At 35.1% G+C, this 22,460-nt stretch overlaps 1 protein-coding gene across 1 annotated transcript; it reads left to right on the forward strand.

Moving 5' to 3' along the window:
• The first annotated feature begins 1 nt into the window (after position 1).
• LOC117325478 (DNA repair and recombination protein RAD54-like) lies at positions 2–20,417 on the forward strand. The gene is made up of 21 exons (XM_033881702.1): positions 2–104; positions 4,800–4,877; positions 5,636–5,746; positions 6,014–6,074; positions 6,289–6,424; positions 7,288–7,357; positions 7,781–7,858; positions 8,932–8,979; positions 9,399–9,467; positions 9,779–9,872; positions 10,910–11,034; positions 11,329–11,479; positions 12,613–12,719; positions 13,080–13,152; positions 13,400–13,555; positions 14,133–14,243; positions 16,094–16,217; positions 16,602–16,680; positions 16,983–17,162; positions 17,624–17,787; positions 18,410–20,417. Exons 1-21 carry the CDS (start codon positions 102–104, stop codon positions 18,609–18,611), a joined length of 2,220 nt encoding a protein of 739 aa, XP_033737593.1. The 5' UTR covers positions 2–101; the 3' UTR covers positions 18,612–20,417.
• The last annotated feature ends 2,043 nt before the right edge of the window (positions 20,418–22,460 follow it).

Consider the following 22,460-nt stretch of genomic DNA (forward strand, 5'->3'; position numbering starts at 1 on the left):
ATTGGAAATCACCTCCAAAATGGCGGCATGCTTTGAAACTGCATAATGTTTATACTTGTGAGACTGCTGAAAAAGAAATACACCGAAATGATGGAGCTATAATGGTAATTCATACAACTATCCGCAAATATACGACTTACAGTGTGTAAATTCGGCTTACAGTTATCGGAAGTACACACATTAGAGTGATTTTCCTGAAAGCCTTACATTGGTTATTCCGCCTACGGAAATCAACAAATCAATGTGGCGTACGTGATTCGTGACATCATAAAATAAGACTTCACACTATCATACATGTTGCGTAATGACACTCCTACGCTAAGTTAATGTACAACTGTTACGTAGGAACACCCCCTGTATATGTTTTATGTAACAACGGAAAACCCCACGTGAAACTGGCTAATGTGGAGGGTTTGATTGAAGTTGATGATGTATTTGTATGAATAATGATGAAATAATTTGTCAACTGTGATTAATATAATATTATAGCTTAACATGTATTTGTTGAAATAATCAAATAGAATAAACTATTTTGAAGGCTGTAGGAGATAACAACTTTTCAGATTTTTTAATTAATGATCACTTCGTAATAATGAATGACACAAAATCTTACCTAATTTTTTTACAATTGAAAAAATCAATTCTGTTTGAAATGAATGAGATAAAATAGATTATATATGTTCATGTAACAATGATGTTATGTATTGACTAGTAATATTGACATCTATTACAAGAAAATAGAAGGCCAAGAGGGCCTGAGCATGCATTGCTCACCTGGATATTAAAATTTAAGTAATCAATTGCAGTGTCCAAAAATATACCTCTCATATATTAGTTAAATTACAAATATTTTATTACTTTTGGAACTTCCTCTCCCAAAAATGGTTCAAACCGAATTTGGAGCAACGTCCTTTGTTAATATAACAATGGCTCTAGTTTGCCCAATTCTCCAGATGAAATTTCATAAAAATCCTGTTATTCAGGACAATGTACATTGTAGTACTGATTTACCTGTGTTTCCCCATATATAGGACTCTGACCCCTGGGGTGAGGGGAGCCACACCCTCAATTTATGCAACATTGGGTCTGTCTTACCTAGTAATTGTCTGTTCAGTTGTTAATGACTAGCAGCGGTTTAAATGATTTATTACTATATTTCCCATATTGAGTCTCCTCCCCCCCCCCCCAGTCAAGTTACACCCTTTTTAGTGCTGATAAAATGTCCGTCGTCGTCCGTCGTGCGTCCGTAAACAATTTACATTTTCGACTTCTTCTCCTAAACCCCTAAACCAAATTCAATGAAATTTGGCAGGAAGCTTTTATGGCTAAAGGTCAACCAAAATTGTGAATTATATGGTCCCCACCCCCAAGGGGCCTGAGGGGCGGGGCTAAAAAGGGTCAAATTGACTAAAACTTCAAAAATCTTCTTCTCTACTCTCAGATATGGTGGAATCGAACACTCTTCATAGATGGAAGGGTCTTAGGGTACTTTACCAAAATTGTGAATTTCATGACCCAGGGGTCTCACATTTGCCCCTGGGGAGGGGGTAAACTTTACTATAGTTTATATAGGGAAATCACATTTTTGACTATAATTTGTTTGATTTCTATTGGAATTCATTCAAACTTGGTTAACATTATCATCATTGGATGACAGATTGATGGTATACACATGTTGGCCTTGACTGACCCCCAGGGACTGATGGGTGGGGCTAAAAAGGGTCAAATTGACTAAAACTTCAAAGATCTTCTTCTCTACTCTCAGATATGGTGGAATCAAACATTCTTCATAGGTGGAAGGGTCTTAAGGTGCTTTACCAAAATTGTGAATTTCATGACCCAGGGGTTTCACATTTGCCCCTGGGGAGGGGGTAAACTTTACTATAGTTTATATAGGGAAATCACATTTTTGACTATAATTTGTTTGATTTCTATTGGAATTCATTCAAACTTGGTTAACATTATCAGCATGGGAAAACAGATTGATGGTATACACATGTTGGCCTTGACTGACCCCCAGGGACTGATGGGTGGGGCTAAAAAGGGTCAAATTGACTAAAACTTCAAAGATCTTCTTCTCTACTCTCAGATATGGTGGAATCAAACATTCTTCATAGGTGGAAGGGTCTTAAGGTGCTTTACCAAAATTGTGAATTTCATGACCCAGGGGTTTCACATTTGCCCCTGGGGAGGGGGTAAACTTTACTATAGTTTATATAGGGAAATCACATTTTTGACTATAATTTGTTTGATTTCTATTGGAATTCATTCAAACTTGGTTAACATTATCAGCATGGGTAAACAGATTGATGGTATACACATGTTGGCCTTGACTGACCCCCAGGGGCTGATGGGCGGGGCTAAAAAGGGTCAAATTGACTAAAACTTCAAAGATCTTCTTCTCTACTCTCAGATATGGTGGAATCGAACACTCTTCATAGATGGAAGGGTCTTAGGGTACTTTACCAAAATTGTGAATTTCATGACCCAGGGGTCTCACATTTGCCCCTGGGGAGGGGGTAAACTTTACTATAGTTTATATAGGGAAATCACATTTTTGACTATTATTTGTTGGATTTCTATTGGAATTCATTCAAACTTGGTTAACATTATCAGCATGGGTAAACAGATTGATGGTATACACATGTTGGCCTTGACTGACCCCCAGGGGCTGATGGGCGGGGCTAAAAAGGGTCAAATTGACTAAAACTTCAAAGATCTTCTTCTCTACTCTCAGATATGGTGGAATCGAACACTCTTCATAGATGGAAGGGTCTTAGGGTACTTTACCAAAATTGTGAATTTCATGACCCAGGGGTCTCACATTTGCCCCTGGGGAGGGGGTAAACTTTACTATAGTTTATATAGGGAAATCACATTTTTGACTATTATTTGTTGGATTTCTATTGGAATTCATTCAAACTTGGTTAACATTATCAGCATGGGAAAACAGATTGATGGTATACACATGTTGGCCTTGACTGACCCCCAGGGACTGATGGGTGGGGCTAAAAAGGGTCAAATTGACTAAAACTTCAAAGATCTTCTTCTCTACTCTCAGATATGGTGGAATCAAACATTCTTCATAGGTGGAAGGGTCTTAAGGTGCTTTACCAAAATTGTGAATTTCATGACCCAGGGGTTTCACATTTGCCCCTGGGGAGGGGGTAAACTTTACTATAGTTTATATAGGGAAATCACATTTTTGACTATAATTTATTTGATTTCTATTGGAATTCATTCAAACTTGGTTAACATTATCAGCATGGGTAAACAGATTGATGGTATACACATGTTGGCCTTGACTGACCCCCAGGGGCTGATGGGCGGGGCTAAAAAGGGTCAAATTGACTAAAACTTCAAAGATCTTCTTCTCTACTCTCAGATATGGTGGAATCAAACATTCTTCATAGGTGGAAGGGTCTTAAGGTGCTTTACCAAAATTGTGAATTTCATGACCCAGGGGTTTCACATTTGCCCCTGGGGAGGGGGTAAACTTTACTATAGTTTATATAGGGAAATCACATTTTTGACTATAATTTGTTTGATTTCTATTGGAATTCATTCAAACTTGGTTAACATTATCATCATTGGATGACAGATTGATGGTATACACATGTTGGCCCTGACTGACCCCCAGGGGCTGATGGGCGGGGCTAAAAAGGGTCAAATTGACTGAAATTTAAAAAATCTTCTTTTCAAGACCCAATTAAGATAGAATCAAATACTCTTCATAGGTGGAAGGGTCTTATGGTGCTTTACTAATGTTATGAATTTCATGACCCTGGGGTCACAAGTTTGCCCCTGGGGAGGGGGTAAATTTTACTATAGTTTATATAAAGAAATCACATTTTTGACTATTATTTGTTTGATTTCTATTGGAATTCATTCTAACTTTGTTAACATTATCAGCATTGGATGACCGCTTAATGGTATACACCTGTTGGCCCTGACTGACCCCTAGGGGCTGATGGATGGGCTCAAAAGGGTCAATTAGATTAACTGAAATACTTCAAATCTCAGGTGACCGTTAAGGCCCATGGGCCTCTTGTTCTTCAAAAGGGTGGTTATATTTTGGTGTGTTTAAATAAATGACATTTCCATCAACTCAAATTTTTGCATTTTGAGTGTTAAATTTTGGTGCTTTCATTATTCCAGTCGCCAAATTAACCAACATACATAACCGCAACCAAAATCTCCAAAACAGTAGTACATAGTAGTGATTTTGAAGAAAATATTGATGGCCATGGACGAATGGCATACAATTTGTCAAAATGCCATGTTGGGGCTCAAACTCAAACGAAAAGGAATGTCCCACCATCTAGATCTAGTAAGACAGCCTAATATACTCTCCACTAATTTTGCTCTGTTACATTCCTAGTAATGATAATACATTTTATCAGGTAAATTACAGCAACAGACACAACACAGATATGTCGCTTTATCACAAAATAATTACAAGATAAAAAATCATATGGGTCATGAAATCGCTATTGAGATTGGATACATCATTGCAGAGCAGCTGGTCAGTTTTGGATATCATTTCTGATTTAATATATATATATATATATATATATATGTTATATTTCAAGTTCAGAATACCCAAGTATCTGTCATCACCTGCGACAATTTACTTTATTTGTTTATATTTGCCATGTCAAGCCTTTCCCTATATGAGCATTATCAGGTACCATGTATATTTAGTTTTAGCATTGACAGAAAACCTTAAATAGACAGATTCATAATCTATATAAAAAAAAACTTGTATGCATTGTAGATGTATTTTTGCTTGTTGACAGAGACGTAGCCAGGCCCCTAGTCAGAGAGGGGGAATCATCTGTAACACACAAAGAAGAACTGATGAAGGTTTCCCTCAGGTATAGACACAATGTCTAATAGTTTTCTATACTTTAATTTCACATGTTTTCACATGGGTGTCATCAAGACTACATTCATATCTGTTGATCAAACACAATACAGTACCAAAGTAAATTTCATAATCTTCAATTATTTCATGAATTCACCTTATGAATATATGAAATAAGTGATTTTTTTTACATTGCATGGAAGAAATCCATAGGAGCTATTGTTATATGGTTGACGTTGTTGGTGTCCATAGACCACAAGCTTACGCTAGGTTAAAGTTTTTATTGAATAGTGTTGTGTCAATACTAATAAGGATACAACTTAGGTGTTTGACATGTGTGACCTTTGACCTATACTCTTAAAAGCTCTAACCTTGGTCACAGTATTCAAAGGGTAAATACCGTTGTTATGGTCATCTTTAACCTTTGACTACTCATCTTTACAGCCGGACTCTTGTATTCCTTGTGGAATCTATTGGCTGGGTAACACAGAACCACACCAAACTTTTTACACTGACGTTGGATCTCCCACCTCCTGTATATTCTTGGTCACAGTATGTTAACCGTATGAGATAGGGCTTTCATATTTGACTTGTATATTCTTTGTCGCGACCTTTGCATTGGTACTAGATTTGCAACCTGCTGACTTTGACTGACATTTGACCTACTTTAAAATAAATCTAATTCGGAATTTCAAACTCTCTTGGTTAGCTATGCTGTCTTCTGACAACTCTTGTTTTTTTATTTCTTATTTGCCCTTGGTGTGATAGGTAAAGAGACTTAAGACACTTCACAAGGATGGAGGAAATGATGAGTTGGTCCGGCGTGAGCCCTTGTCCAGCATCACCAACACGTCCCATTGTCCAGATGCCTTTTCTCATGTAGGTTGAAATAAAAGTTTAAAAGATTAATTATATACATGTACTATTTTCATCAATTTTGAACACCTGCATCTCCATTCTCCACTATGGAAATAAAATTCATAGAAGATAGCATGTTTGTATCATTCAGAGATTAATTTAAGAATGAGCTTTCCAATATGTACAATTTGATTGATATGATTAAATACCATTATTAATTGAAATCATTAATTCATTGTGTATACAGTCATAATCTGCCTGATTCCATTCTTTATATTGAATTTACAGGAGGCCTTTATTAAGAAAATTCTTTCCAAACCATTCAAGGTTCCAATTCCTAATTACAAAGGTAAGTTGTTTTAGTGTCTTTGACATTTTGTGTATAGTAAAGAGTATTGCACATTTCTTTAAAATGTTACCTAGACTATTTTTTTACACTAAAAAAAGGCAACATTCCAAAATATCACATATACTATTGTTCTTTGACTATTGTTTGTGCTGTAGATATATTATATCTAGGAGTTGTGTCTTGACATGCACATTTTGTTATGATTTTTATCAAGGTTCCTCTCTGGGCAGGGCTTTGGGTGTGAGGAGACAAGGAGCCAGACAACCCCTCCATGACCCTGATGATGAAGGAGCGCTCATTCTCTACACCCCACCAGAACTGAGTGCACATGAACAGCTCAAAGTCGACATGTAAGTCTTCTTTATTCATGATTTTCTGATGCTTCTCATGTTCAGGGTCAGGGAGTCTGAAGATGGTATGAAGAACCAGGAACATCAACCTGTGGCAAGATTTTGCAGATATTGTTAAGCAACAGGATTTCTGAGTAGTGTCCTATTTTTTCTGATCATTGACACATCTTTAAAAGATTTACTCTTCATCAAAAAAAAGATTACTGAATATTTCTTTTGTGATATTGTAGATTTTGTAAAGCTAATAATTTTGTATACTGACAATGCACTATAACCAGTCCATACTAAGACACCTTTGAATTTGGATTTCATGTGTAGGTCGATAAGTTCCTATTTGATAAACTTTCATATTTTTTTTATGAATTGAGATAAATAGTTTACTAAGATACGGATAGAATTTCTGGAATATTTATCCCCTTTTATGCCCCTGCCATTTTATGGGAGGAGGGGCATATAGTGTTTCCCATGTCCGCTTGTCATGTCCTTTTGCTCCCCATTCTGAATCAATGACATCTTGAGAAACCCTCAACAGATTTGGTTCATGTTTATGTTATAGTATCATAATATCAAGTTCTGTACCTGGTCACATTCTGGTGCTCATTGGTCAATGTTTGAAGGTCAAAGGTAATGATTGACCCTTCTGAATAGGATACAATGTGTCCTGTGTCTCTCCCCAAATAGATATCATACATTGAGCTGTTGAACACCTCAACATATTTGGTTGATATTTACACCATATTATCATAACACCAAGTTCTTTACATGAGAGAGAGGACATTCATGTCTTATAGATATTTTGTAGTTCATTAAAAAAGGAATATGACATCTTTATCTTTGTGAGTACTCCTCTTTGTGTTATACAGAGAAAAAATCCCTGTCCATGTAGTGGTAGATCCCAAGCTGTCTGCTGTTTTACGGCCTCATCAGAGGGAGGTAAGTAGGAAATAAAATGTTCTTATATGTTCATTTATTGTAATAAGCCTTCTATATTAATATTTGTCAATATTTTCTTGATTTTACTTTAACATGTTCACATTTATATTGATATACAAGAAAGAAAAAACATTTTGGAACAATAAAAAAATCCTAGAAATGCAAACGTTTTAAGTTTTCCGGTGGTAAACAACTCGCATAGATATTTAGACTTTCATGATGTATTATATTATTAGCTCTGTATGTATTAGTATAACATACAGTTACTACAAATCCATAAACCAAGTTTTCGCAAGGCAGATTCTTTTGTTTTTGTATATTTATTGCTGACACTCAAAACAATGCCATTAATACAATATTTAATAACCATTTAGCTTATGAATAACATCACCAGAATTGTCAGAAAGATGTTTGTGTTTCCAGGGTGTGAAGTTTATGTATGACTGTGTGACCGGAGTACAGATACCAGACAGCTATGGGTGCATCATGGCAGATGAAATGGTCAGTTTCCAGTAATTCTTATATACGGTAGAGTATGTTTCTTGTAAAAATCAGCTGATTTGGGTATAGTGAATGCTAGTCCTGCTGTATGATACCACTATACATCATCATGTTGTCGGGGATTTTATTCTGTGTCTGCTTTTAAAAAGACATTGAAGAGATCTACTATCCCCAATGCAACATTTTGGCCTATATTTTAAGCTCACAAGGCTTTCATCCATATTTCATCTGTAATATTAATGGGTGGAGGGAGAGATTTTGTTTTCTTTTCATATTGATATAGTGATTTAGTCTAGGAATTAGGTCTGCAGCATTTATGGTCAGTGAGGGTACAGTCCCCAGGAGGTAAAACAGCTAGTAAATGGGTGGATCCTTCTTCTTTTAGGATAATTGGAGTTTATAGTTTAACATAGGCAATACTGTTATATGTAAAGTTGTATGTTTGATTGATGTTCTTAACACAAATAAACATAAATCACATCAGCTCATAAACATCCCGTGGGATGAAATGTTTCCAATACAAATTACAAGGTATAGATTATGAAATGATGTAGGTCAGAATTAAACAGCAGTAAATATTTCCTTCTTTGATGATATTCAAAGCATGACTGCTATTAGCTCACAGGGACAAAGTCCAAGGGAGCTATTGCTATACCCCAAGCCTCAGTGTTGGCATCCATAGACAGCTAGGTTAAAGTTTTTATAAAAAAGCATTGTGTTGAGACTGATGAGGATACAGCTTATGTATTTCACATTAGTGTTCCTTGTGACAAGACCTTTCCATTGTTACTACATTTGTGGACCTGCTGACATTGACTGTGACCTTTGACCTACTTTAACTTATAAAAAATGTCAACCTTTGCCACAGTATATTAACCGTACAAGATAGGGCTTTCATATTTGACTGGTATATTTTTTGTTACAAGACCTTTTCATTGTACTTCATTTGCAACCTGTTGACCTTGACTGTGACCTTTGACCTACTATCAAAAAACCAATTCTCAATTTGAACCTTCTTGTCGAGCTATGTTTTCTTCTGACAATTCTGGTTTATTTGTTATTTTATTCTACAGGGTCTTGGAAAGACACTGCAGTGTATCACACTTATGTGGACTATACTGGTAAGACAATTGTAGGAACCCGCTAAATAACACCTAAAGAAATACTGTTTATTCAACTCAAAATTGTGTAACATTATATATTTTTATCTCTCTTCCACAACGCATTCCATAATCATTCCGGTAAAAAACTGGATAGTTAATTCATACTGTACTATTGGGCAGTGAATTGCTTCAGAGGATCTTGATCATAAGTTTCAGGACAATCTGGGACTTGCTGGAAATCATTATATCACCCCATTTTGTGTACCAAACAAACAAAACAAAGAGCATTCGTTGATAGAATTTAATACCTGCATAATTGTCTGTATTTGAAAATTCCTTTAAATAAAACAAGTAGATGTGATAAGTTGACTTAACACCAGATTTGTTTAGAAATGTTCTATTAAATAGTGACATTTGTGTATTCTTTGTACTTACAGAGACAGAGTCCTGACTGTAGGCCTCTTATTGATAAGGTTGCCATTGTCTCCCCAAGTAGCCTTGTCAAGGTCAGTCAAAGTTTAATTTGTCTGCCATAAAAATTAAGATGATTAATTTCTGTGGACAGCAGGACATTTTAATAAACTTTTCAACATAGTATAACATAACATTTGAAGTTATCTGCTACTGTATTTTCTTTTTTTTGAGAGAGAAAAAGACCTATGAGCACCAGTAATACAATAACAATAACTTTTAAATTTTTAATGTACATGTTTATCCAAAATATGTTTGATGCCGCTGAAAGTAAATCTAAATTACTTTCTATAATGAGTTTGTGATACATGTAGTTTAATTTATTTAACATAATTTTTACTTTTAGAACTGGGCAAATGAGATTCAGAAGTGGTTAGGCACTGTTATGAACTGTCTGGTGATCGACTCTGGATCCAAGGACGACATTGACCGCAACTTGGGTTTGTTGTTTGAATAGAAATCTATGGTTTTTTAGGAGATACATACAGAATTGTTCAACATAAAAGTAGACATATACATAATTGTTCAGCATTAAAACAGATACATACATAATTGTTCAGCATTAAAACAGATACATACATAATTGTTCAGCATTAAAACAGATACATACAGAATTGTTCAGCATTAAAAGTAGATACATACATAATTGTTCAACATAAAAGTAGATACATACATAATTGTTCAACATAAATGTAGATACATACAGAATTGTTCAGCATTAAAACAGATACATACAGAATTGTTCAGCATTAAAACATATACATACAGAATTGTTCAGCATTAAAACAGATACATACATAATTGTTCAGCATTAAAACAGATACATACATAATTGTTCAGCATTAAAACATATACATACATAATTGTTCAACATAAAAGCAGATACATACAGAATTGTTCAGCATAAATGGCTCCTGTCTTGTCACTGTGAGAACTGTTTTCATGTGTGTGTTTTAACTTAAGTATGATGTAGTTGACATCAGAGAGAATATTGTAGTGTTGTGCTTGTTAAGTTTACTCCATGGCCATTTTCATTTATCACTACAAACAGTTGGATAAGAGTATTTATAAATATGATGGACCTAGAAATTTTAGGTTCTTTCAATGCCTGTATTAATATCTGCAGGTCTGAAATGTTACAAATAAAAAATAATGAACCAGTTTGTCCGTATAATAATCTATCAGGTGTCCTGCCAGCATACTAAGGGTAGACTACCACTCTGTGGCACTCATCATTTATGTAATGGATAGCAATTCAGCGAAAAAAGTACACTCTGGATGTTTCAAATAATTGTAAGAGGAAAAATCATTACAGACAATCATTATTGCATTATGAACTTACTTAATGGCACAAGGAACTTCTATTAAAGCAGATGATATTTCTAATGAATCTGATTACTTACCAGTACTTCGTTTGTAATTGTAGGAACCTATGATTAAAATGTTTTTTGTAGTTTTGTTTTATTGTGATTTGCAGACCATTTTGTGCTGCAAAAAGGGAGGCGTATCCCAAACCCTGTCCTCATCATCTCCTATGAAACTCTCCGACTGCATGCTAAAGTCATGTTAAAGGGCACAATAGGTCTGGTGATCTGTGATGAGGTACATAGACATTTCATGATTTTATTATAATGATCCGTACATTATAATTAAAATTCTTCTTGGATATATTGCAAGTTCAGATATTTTATCTTCCATATACTAGTGGATCTTTATGATTGTATTAAGGAGTAATTCTTTGATTATAAATACACAACACATGTATAATGCACAAAACACAACTATGATTGATTTTATTCATCTCTATGTTTTGTTCTACAGAAATATAATTATATGATAAATTTTTCTACCATAAAATGACAATTTGTTGTATGTGAGGTTTTTGCATTTTATCAGGGTCATCGATTAAAGAACTGTGAGAACCAGACTTACCAGGCATTGAACAGTCTGAAGGCCAAACGCCGCATACTGTTGTCTGGTACTCCTATACAGAATGATCTCCTTGAGTATTTCAGTCTTATCCATTTTGTCAATGGAGGGATCCTTGGTAAGGCTAATTATTGGTACATAGCAAGCTCTTTTTGAAAACCGTTTCTATATAAATTATATGAAGACTGTTTTTAGCTCACCGGTTACGAGTAACCGAGAGCTAATGCTGTCACCCCGGCGTTGGCGTCAGCGTCCCACCCCAAAACTTTGAAGTTTTTGGAAAGCTTGTAAGTCCAAAAGTAAACACCTCATGCCTTTCTAAGTTGGTTTTTACATTCATTAGAGGTCTAGAAGTGATGTTATGGCAAAATTATGCAGAAAAAAATTGTGATTTTTTCGCATTTTACCATTTTGTGGACTTAACTTTTTTGGCACCAAAACCCACTTTAAAGTTTTTGGAGTATGTTTTTTGAAAGCTTTTAAGTCCAAAAGTAAACACCTCATGCCCTTCTTATTTGGTTTATACATTCATTAGAGGTCTAGGAATAATGTTATGGCAAAATCATGCAGAAAAAAATTGTGATTTTTTTTGCATTTTAACATTTTTGGGACTTAACTTTTTTGGCACCAAAACTCACTTTAAAGTTTTGGGGGTAAGTCCAAAAGTATACACCTATCACCCTTCTAATTTGGTTTATACATTCATTAGAGATCCAGGAGTGATGCTGTGGCAAATCATGCAGAAAAAAAATGGCATTTTGGCATTTTACTATTTAGTGGACTTACTTTTTTTGACACAAAAACTCACTTTTTTTGACACAATAACTCACTTTAAAGATTTTGGGGGTTAGTTTTGAAAAGCTTGTAAGTCCACACCCTTCTTTTTTGGTTTGTACATCCATTAGAGGTCTAGGAGGGATATTATGTGACATACAATTTCAAAATGACATGCTTATACATACATAAAAAATGAATGCATAGTGTGATTGCTGCCGCCGGTGAGCTTTCGCAATCATTGATTGCACTTGTTAAACCTAATTCTTAGAGTTATAAGGTAAGACGCTAGCAGGGATAGTACGTGGATAAAGCAGCTGATTTGTAACAAAACTAAAAGTTGTCCTAATTTTTGTCGATTCTGAAAGCTGTACCTTCTGTGGAGAGAACTTGATGTCAGAAGTATATAATGATGATATGAATAAATTTTCCGTCATGTTCAAATTGAAATCTTGTTTGTTTGTCTTTGGTTTCAAGGTACTGCCCAAGAGTTCAAACGGAAGTTTGAGACTCCAATCCTTCGTGGTCGAGATGCTGCATCTTCAGACTTGGAACATAAGAAGGGCGAGGAAAAACTTTTAGAGGTTAGTACAGGTCGGGTGGCATATAGTACTATATCACAGCATTTCTTATGATAAAATACATATATCAATTTTCCCCTTCGAGGAACCCATGCATTCTTTTTACATATCTTAACTTTTAACTTTTTCATAAACCATACAAAAACATTCTCTAATACACGTGTGAATTAATTATCACTGTATTTTTTGGTTGATTTATTGCCACAGCTTTAAGGATAGTATCTGAATCCAACTGTTATTTCAGTCTTTATGAGGGTGATCTCAATGTTTCTTAGTTTTGCAAATGAAAGGAAAGTTAAAATCAGACTGATTTATTTTGATATATTTAAACTTTGAAACATTCTTTGAATCTGCCTATTGTAGTTGGCTGCCATAGTAAACAAGTGCATCATCAGAAGGACACAGGCTTTGCTTACTCAGTATCTACCTGTCAAAAGTAAGGTGTTAATCATCTTGGTCAAACTATTCAGACTGTTCCAAATCTAACAGTGATCAAATTCTTGAATTTCTTAAGGGATCATACAGCAACAAATTTTTTCTCCCAATGAAAATCTTTAAATCAAATGTGTGTTTATTGATTTAAAAAAAAAATTTTTTTATTGCACTGTTAACAAGCAGTATAATGTGGAGGCATAGTCCTCTTGGCTATCCAAAGCAATTCAAGTGAAGCATATTATTTGTAGTTGAGCAGGTTGTCAGTTGTCGCCTGACCCCTCTACAAAAGGACCTATATCAACTGCTAGTCAAGTCGAAAGCTGGTGATCCAGATATGGAAAAAGATGGACGGCCGACTGGCACTAGTCTTTCCTTTATCACACAACTAAAGAAACTTTGTAACCGTAAGTTATTTTAAAAAAAAATGCAGTAATGAAAAGAAACTTAAAGATACTATTGGCAATATTCTTCTTTTATAAACTTATGATCATGGATTTGAAAATAAAAGATAGTTCAAAAAGGTTTAGATTTCTTTTCAATACAGACATTTTGTCTTTTAAAGCATATCTTGTGATATATCAAAGATTGATTCAAGGAAATTCAAAAGTATGTCCATGCACATTCACTTTAGGTATACATATGAAACAATAATTGAACATATATTGCCGTGATGCTAATTGATATGAGCATGCAGCTGCTCCAGTCTTCAGTAGATTATGTCTTTATTACATCTACTTCCAGTTCATAATTCATGTTCACTAACAAAAAATAAAGCAAAGTTTCTTTTCATTTTCTCATAGGTTTCTCACTAGAAATCTGTACAAGTATTACATTTGAATTGTTTGTAACATTTATCTCCAGTGTTCACTGACTTAATTGTATAATAGTATTCAACTGTCTGCTCACCATTACACTTCATACTATAATGAGAATATAAAATATTCACTCCTTGGATAACATCTGATTATTTCCATTTGTTAGATCCTGATTTGATATTTGACAAGTGTATTGGAGATGCCGATGGTTTTGAAGGATCACTAGACCTCTTCCCGCCTGGATATAACCTGAAGGTGGTGCGGCCAGAACTGTCAGGTAGGATTGAGCTTCTAAGTACATATCTAAGGTTTGGGTGGTTGGGGGTGGGGGTTGAATTGTGTTTTATTACAGTCAGACCTGTTTTATATGACTTTCCAAGGGAAAACATAAGACATTGGGTCTCTTAATACAGTGGCACCATCCCAAGAAATCTTAGTTACATTTCAAGTGATCCTTCCACGATAAAAGCAACGTTCAGAAAAGTTAATTTATTTAAAGAAATTAATTTATTGCGATTTCAAAATTGAACTAAATATCTTTCATTTTTATATTTTGTTTAAAATTTAATAATATGCAAATCTTGAAGAAAAAAAAAATTGATGTATAAGAAAACTGTTTGAATTTATGAAACCCAAAATTAGATAGACACATTAACATTTAATGACAGGGAATAATATTCTTTTTGAATATGTCACTAATTTCAGACTTGTGTCATTATTCTATTGCATGTTTTTTTTTTTTTTTTTTAACTTGATGTAGGCTGTCGGTGTGATTAAACCTGCCATTAAATTGTCGTTTTGAGTTTAAAGTTACATTATCGGCAATGCTAATGAATCTATAGATAGCACATCAGACCTTGCCAGAAATTAAGACCTAATAGTTGTTACGGTGATGTTAGTTATTAGCAGGCTGGTAGTCTAGGGAAATTCCCATTTTTAGGGAAGTCTCAATCACATAGATATTTGAATTGTAAGGGGCACTTAATGCTGAACATGAAGCATTTCCTCAACTCTACTGTCGATCTCGATGGAAGTACATGGTAAAAATAGAAGAAAAAGACTATGGAAGTCATCAAAAAAAGGTTTAAACTCCATGGGCATGTTAAATCAAGGTTGTTAATCACACAAAGTCGCGAAAATCATTGGGGAGATCCTGAATAGGTCGGGTAAGACAGGAAGTCACTTGATACAGGTTTGACTAATTTTTTAAGGCAGGATTGACTAATTTTTAGCTCACCGGTTACGAGTAACCGAGAGCTAATGCTGTCCCCCTGACGTCCGCGTCGGCGACTCACCCCAAAACTTTTAAGTTTTTGGGGTAAGTTGTTGGAGTATGTTTTTTGAAAGCTTTTAAGTCCAAAAGTATACACCTCATGCCCTTCTAATTTGGCTTATACATTCATTAGAGGTCTAGGAGTGATGTTATGGCAAAATCATGCAGAAAAAAATTGTGATTTTTTCGCATTTTACCATTTTGTGGACTTAACTTTTTTGGCACTAAAACTCACTTTTTCATTAAAGTTTTGAGGGTAAGTCCAAAAGTATACACCTATCACCCTTCTAATTTGGTTTATACATTCATTAGGGATCCAGGAGTGATGCTGTGGCAAAATCACCCTTCTAATTTGGTTTATACATTCATTAGGGATCCAGGAGTGATGCTGTGGCAAAAACATGCAGAACAAATTTGTGATTTTTTTTGGGCATTTTACCATTTAGTTGACTTACTTTTTATGACACAAAAACCCACTTTAAAGATTTTGGGGGTTGGTTTCGCAAAGCTTGTATGTCCACACCCTTCATATTTGGTTTATACATCCATTAGAGGTCTAGGAGCGATATTATGTGACATACAATTTCAAAATGACATGCTTATACATACATAGTGTGATTGCTGCCCCCGGCGAGCTTTCGCAATCATTGATTGCACTTGTTTCCCCTCCAGGAAGGCAAGTACATGGTGGACTATACGACTGATTTGTGTCCATCTGTCCTTCTGCACTTAAGAGTCTAAAAGGAGGTCACTCTGACCTACATTTTAACCTTTTAACCTACATAAAAGTTAAAATCTTGTCCAGGCTCTATCTCCTACAGTATTTCTCACTGGATATATTGTTGGTATTACAGGGAAGGTGTTGGTACTAGATTGTCTGCTGGCCATGATTAAGTCGACCACCAGTGATAAGGTGGTGTTGGTGTCCAACTACACACAGACGCTAGACCTGTTTGAGAAACTCTGTCGACAGAGAGGGTATGTATAAAATTGGATATTATTTTGATCAAACTCCGACAGGACACCGACTACTAGTAACATTGGTGAGACTAAATTTACTAAAGGCGTAGGCAGAAAATAAATAACCAACCACCTAAAAAACATGAGTTACGTACATTGGTGACCTCCACACTGCCTATTCATTTTACAGGGTAGCATAATGGAACCATTCCATACTATCTAATCCTGTTTGTATTACAGTCATATTTACTGTCATTCATATCTGATATTAAATCTGATATTTTCATTATTTGTCAAGAATTTATAAACAATGAACCAGTATATTTTTTCTGTAATACTTTTTCATTTCTTTCATTTCTTTCATTTCCTGAACTGATGTGCAGACTTGTTCTTCATTGACAGGTATATCTTTGTACGGCTGGATGGTTCTATGTCCATTAAAAAGAGGGCCAAGATAGTTGAGAATTTTAATGATCCTAAAGTAAGTCTTGTTTCTTATAATTTGATAGAACACAGAATATACATTTTTCGAGGCATCAACTTTTTGAAGTCCTAAATACTAAGTATGTAGACATATATATACTGAGAAAAAAACATTTTATTGAAAAAATATTTGTTCTATGAAATTAAACATGTTTATCTTACTCTATATTTAAAATTGAATTGTTCTTTATTGATAGTTCCTTGAAAATGTCCTGGAAATAGAATGTGTGTGTTCTGGAAAATAACATTCATGAAATATCTTTGTATGCTCCATAAATTTTGTTCTTTTCATGTATACAGAGTGCCGTGTTCATTTTCATGCTGAGTAGCAAGGCTGGTGGATGTGGGTTAAACCTGATCGGTGCAAATCGACTTGTGATGTTTGATCCAGATTGGAATCCAGCTAATGATGACCAGGCTATGGCTCGATGCTGGAGGGATGGTCAGAAGAAACAATGTTTTATATACAGACTCATAGCAGTAAGAAACACTTGATATGTACAGAAGACATAATAAAGAAAATTTATATATAATATTATTCTATACTAGTTTCTATAACTTACTTCGATAATAAGAGGAAATAATTTATGATCTGATTAGAGTTCAGTGATATTTACTTTCAAATTTCAAATTATAAAGATACCTAGTATTTTCATAGTTTCAGAATTTGACCAATTAAACACAGAGAATGAATTACAGAGTACAGGAAAGATAAACTTACAATAGCAGTGTTGAAATCCTTGTTTATTCAAGTGGAATTTATGAACATTAAGTATAATTTCTTAAAATAGAGAAAGTTTTGAAACTGGTGTCATGGTGACATGGATTCTATAGAAAACTTCACAATTAATATGTTCCATCTTTATGAACAATAGTATAAATAAATGTGTTATCTCCCCTAACCCACTAGTTCCTACTAAACCTGATTTGTTTTCCGACAGACGGGTACCATAGAAGAGAAGATATTTCAGCGCCAGGCCCACAAGAAAGCTCTTAGTTCCTGTGTGATTGATAAAGAGGAGGATGTCGAGCGTCATTTCAGTCTCGGTGAACTTAAGGAGCTCTTCAAGCTCAATGAGGACACCATCAGTGATACACATGACAAGTAAGTGTGTTTTTTATGCTGATTGATAAAAAAATATTTTAAAAATATTATTCATAAGTCTTTGCTTGGCATTACAAGACATTATAATCATGCCATGTTGTGCTTTCCTTGGCAGCATTCTGATGTGATAGTTATGAGGTTCCTTATGATTGTATTATTTTGAAACATTAAGCTAAGGTCCTTTCATCTGATATCTTTCTGTATTAACCCTGGTAAATACTAGCTGCAATATACTGCTTGGCTAGAGAGATCTTCTCTTTAGCTCGATCGGTTGATCCTAAGACTAGTAAGCCAGAGGTCCCTGGTTCGTTTCCCTAGCAGAGGCAGTGATTTAAATCTAATTAATAATGCGCTCTATTACATTTCAACACATTAATCTTTTAGTTCAGGATACTACACGTCGTGTATGAATTGTTTCATTGCTTTTCAGTATTGTATAAATTATTGTACCATTTGTTTAGATACCAAATTGTAATTATGTTGTTGAAATTAGTAAATGAAATGTTGATCTACATAGATACTCAATCCAGGGCAATACTAGACGAGAATTGAAAATAACAAAAAAATCATATTTCATGTTTTGTATTGATTACATATGATTGAATGTATTTCTTTTTTACAGATTCAAGTGTAAGAGGTGTGTGAATAATATTGAAACAAAACCTCCCCCTGAGGGGTCGGACTGTAATTCTGATATGTCTCTGTGGAATCATTCTACTGACAAGAAAGGACTCAATGACCTTATCCTCAAGGGGTCATGGAATCCAGCCATCTCCTTTGTCTTCCATCATAAATCTCACGAGGAACAACGTAAAACTGTATAATGACTTATCTCTAAAAACGGGTTACATGATATATCAAAATTTTAGTCATTAGCGTAATCTTTTGACTCATTAAAATGAAGGTATAAACTGTGAACTTAGCAGATGCATCATATGATGAATAGCTAATTTCAAGTGAAGTATCTTTCTGACTATTAGCTGTAATCTTATTTGAAGACTCTTTCTGTTTATTGACTTTGAACTTCAGATGAAGCTGCTTTCTGAAAAATAACTGTAGCTGAAGCCTTGTTTATGATTTTCTTCAAATGTTTTGAAAATTGCATACAACAATCTCAACTATTTAGAGAATAAACCGGTATACTTTTATACTGTAAAGCTGTACTCATGAATATTTTGATGAATAAGTACATGTATTGTTTCTGGTACATCAGGTTTTTTTTATCTGAAATCATTGTTGATGCATTGTACAAGAACTATCATTTAGGTTGAAGATAAAGATTTTTCTATATTCACAATTGTGTATGATTTATAAGTAAAACCCAGGGTGTCAGGTGTATGAATAACGGTTTAGTAGAAATAGACGGAAGAGTGCAAATTTTATTTTCAAATATGATATTATGACATTGCCTGTCTTTGTGGTTGAGAGTAGCTGTGTAAAATGTTAGTGCAAGAAGTAACTGTTGTTATATGAGACCCTCTATGACACAAATGAAATGTGGTATATCCTCAATCAGATTTTTTACAGCTTCAAACCCATGTCACTCAAGTTTTTACTTTATACGGTATGTACCATTAAGTTTTCTGTTTAAATTTGGCACTAATATTTCAGGCGTGTCATAGTAAGTATGGTAACTGTACATTTCCCATAGTAATGTAGCTAGTCCTGGTTAAACTAGTAGCTAATTCAACTTGGTATTGTTAGATATAAATATCAGATCATTTAGGTACTAAACTCTTACAAGTGCTGAAATAAGGTGCACTCTTAAAGGGACAGCATCTCCACAGCCATCACACACTGGTTTTTAATTCCTCACTTTAGTAGAGGATGGTATCTTTATTGTTTTGTTTTTTTCTCTCCTTTTAAGCTCGCCTCTTGAAGAGAGGGGGAGCTTGTTGTCACCCTGGCATCAGTATCAGCATTAGTGTTGGTCTCTAAATGTTAAGTTTTTGATGCAAGTGTTGAAAGGCATGATTAAACTCCTTCGTAAGATATTTGGTTTGAGGGTTGCTATCTGGAGTCAGAATGAATACTTTTAGGGGGAAAAGTCTTAAGTTTAAAAAAAAAAAATATTCTGGACTAGCTAATCTCAGGAACTGCTGATGCGATCCTCACCAAACTTTCAGAGTGTCAAGTGACAGCAGGGGCATTTATGTCGTAGACATTTTCTAGTTTTATCTTGTCATTTACTCCAAGAAAATGGGATGGTTAGAATTGTGGTAAAAAGTTTTAAAAATGACATCTTTGGTGTCAACAAAACTCATTTGTTATGATAACCGTGTCGGAAGCTTCTCTGTTCCATTTATTCAATGTTATTTAGGTTAATTTGGAATCGAATCTAATTTTCAACAAAAAAAGTTACTTAAAAATATCAGCTATTTTGTCATACATTTAGACATGAAGTTTGAATGAAAAAAGGCATCTGATATACATGCAGTAGTTTCTTTGGAATTTAAATTTTTGTTTGTTTTTTTCCACAGATTTGTAAGAATGATGTATCACAGTGTCACTCATTAAATGAGAATGGTGTGTATATTTGTTGTGTAGAGTGAACATTTGAACTGTATGTGTATTTTTTGATATTTGGAAATTTGACAAATCACAAATGAATAAATGATGATTGAAATTGGCATATTGTTTTTATTTTTTTTTCTATTATTTTCAAAATAGTAAAAAGTAAGATTTTGTTCGTTTGTTTTTGTTTAACGTCCTATTAACAGCCAGGGTCATTTAAGGACGTGCCAGGTTTAGGAGGTGGAGGAAAGCCGGAGTACCCGGAGAAAAACCACCGGCCTACGGTCAGTACCTGGCAACTGCCCCACGTAGGTTTCGAACTCGCAACCCAGAGGTGGAGGGCTAGTGATAAAGTGTCGGGACACCTTAACCACTCGGCCACCGCGGCCCCCTAAAAGTAAGAAGAGATGTTTAACATGGAATGTTGAAGTACATAATGTATTTATTAGCTCACCTTGTCTGTCCATCCTTCAACAATTTAACAAAAACAACTTCTTAATTATTGATTGGAATTTAACCTAATTTGACTGGAAGCATCGGTAAGTGTTGGGGATTCAAAAAGCTACAAATGGTGAGGCTGACCCCCAGGGGGCTGAGGGGCGGGCCCAAAAGGGAGCAATTTGGCTATATTGCTATAATCAACTTCTTCTCTGGAACCTAGTAATGGATATCACTCATAAGCTACAAATTGAGGGGCAGGACCAAAAGGGGGCAATTTGGCTACATTGCTAGAAAAGACTTCTTTTCTGGAACTAAGAGATGGATATTGTTCATATATGACTGGTTGCATCCCTAGGAGGTGGGGATTCAAAAAGCTAAAACCTGGGGATGACTGGTGGAGCCAAAAGGGAGCAATTTGGCTCTGTTGATATAAACGACATCTTTTTGAGAACTCATCCAATAACAATATATAGCATTGCTGGACACCAATTCTTTTCTTATAGTTATCGCTATGTCGGTGGCAGCAGTGTCCACACAAAGGTTTCCGTGCGATAACTCCAGTTCCCTTGGGCAGATCAAACTCAAAAATAGCACTGTTCTAGGTAGCCAATTACATTGTCATAATTTTATGCTACTAGGTCTTCTGGACCTAAAAAGAAGATTCTGGTATTTTTTTACAGGTTTAACTAAAAAAAACCTTGAAAATGTGTCGAGGCCATTGGTATGAATAAACTTCATAACACATAATAGCAGATACCTATTGGCCAAACATGAGTATCCTTGGTCTTCCAGAAATTTAGAAGAAGATTTAATATCAAAGAAATTTCTTTATTTCACCCCTGTGACCTTGAAATTAGGTCAAGGTCAACTCTATGAGGCAATATTGATAGCACTTTTTCCCAAAATACAAAAACAAGAATTTAGATCTTCTGGACCTTTAGAAGAAGATTCTGAAAGTTTTTAATTTATTTGAGCCATGTTACCTTGAAAATGTGTAAAGGTCATTGGTATGAGGAAATTTCAGTACACTCCATAGGAAGGGCCTACTGGCCAGGAGTATCGTGGGCCTTCTAGATCTCGAGGTCACCAAAGGAAATTTAGGTCTTGGGTCAAGGTCATTCAAATGAGGAACTCTAATGTACTCTATCCCAGGTACATTTTGGGAAAGAGCAGTCTAATAGGTCCCCGACAATGCTCCAGGTACCAACTTGCCAAATTTTACTCCTATAATACCCCCCAGTATATGCCTTCTATGGTTCATATTGTGATTTTTGCTGCTATCGAAGGATGGTAGCATAATATTGGTTGCTGTACCATGCATGCAGCCATATTATAGGCATTACACATGGATATAAATATTCATTATTTATATGCAGTGGTTGGTTACCTGCTGTATGTGATGTCACCATTTATAGAGGTACATGTACTATTGGGGAAATTATTTGCAAACAAATTGTGATTGGTTACCTGCTCTCTGTGATGTCTTGTTTGTTTGCTGGGTTTATCAACCGGGGAACAGCCAGGGTCAGTTTGAGGCAGGGTCTCCTTGTATTAGTTAGTGACTACCTCACTGAACAACCTACCAGAGGTTTTATCATGCTATCCAGAGCAATTAGGGTAAAGTGTCTTGCCCAAGGACACAATCACAACACTCAGCTGCACAGACTGGTCCCTTTCTCCCAAACAAAAACCAACATGGGTAAGGAGCGTTTGAACCA

This window comes from Pecten maximus, chromosome 4 (assembly GCF_902652985.1).
Source record: "Pecten maximus chromosome 4, xPecMax1.1, whole genome shotgun sequence".
NCBI lineage: Eukaryota > Metazoa > Mollusca > Bivalvia > Pectinida > Pectinidae > Pecten > Pecten maximus.

What these genes read in the sequence shown, in the direction of transcription:
- LOC117325478 (XM_033881702.1), top strand. An exon ending in TACGGCCTCATCAGAGGGAG is followed by an intron (nt 7,358 to 7,780) that starts GTAAGTAGGAAA and finishes TTGTGTTTCCAG; the next exon opens with GGTGTGAAGTTTATGTATGA. An exon ending in ATCAGTGATACACATGACAA is followed by an intron (nt 17,788 to 18,409) that starts GTAAGTGTGTTT and finishes TCTTTTTTACAG; the next exon opens with ATTCAAGTGTAAGAGGTGTG.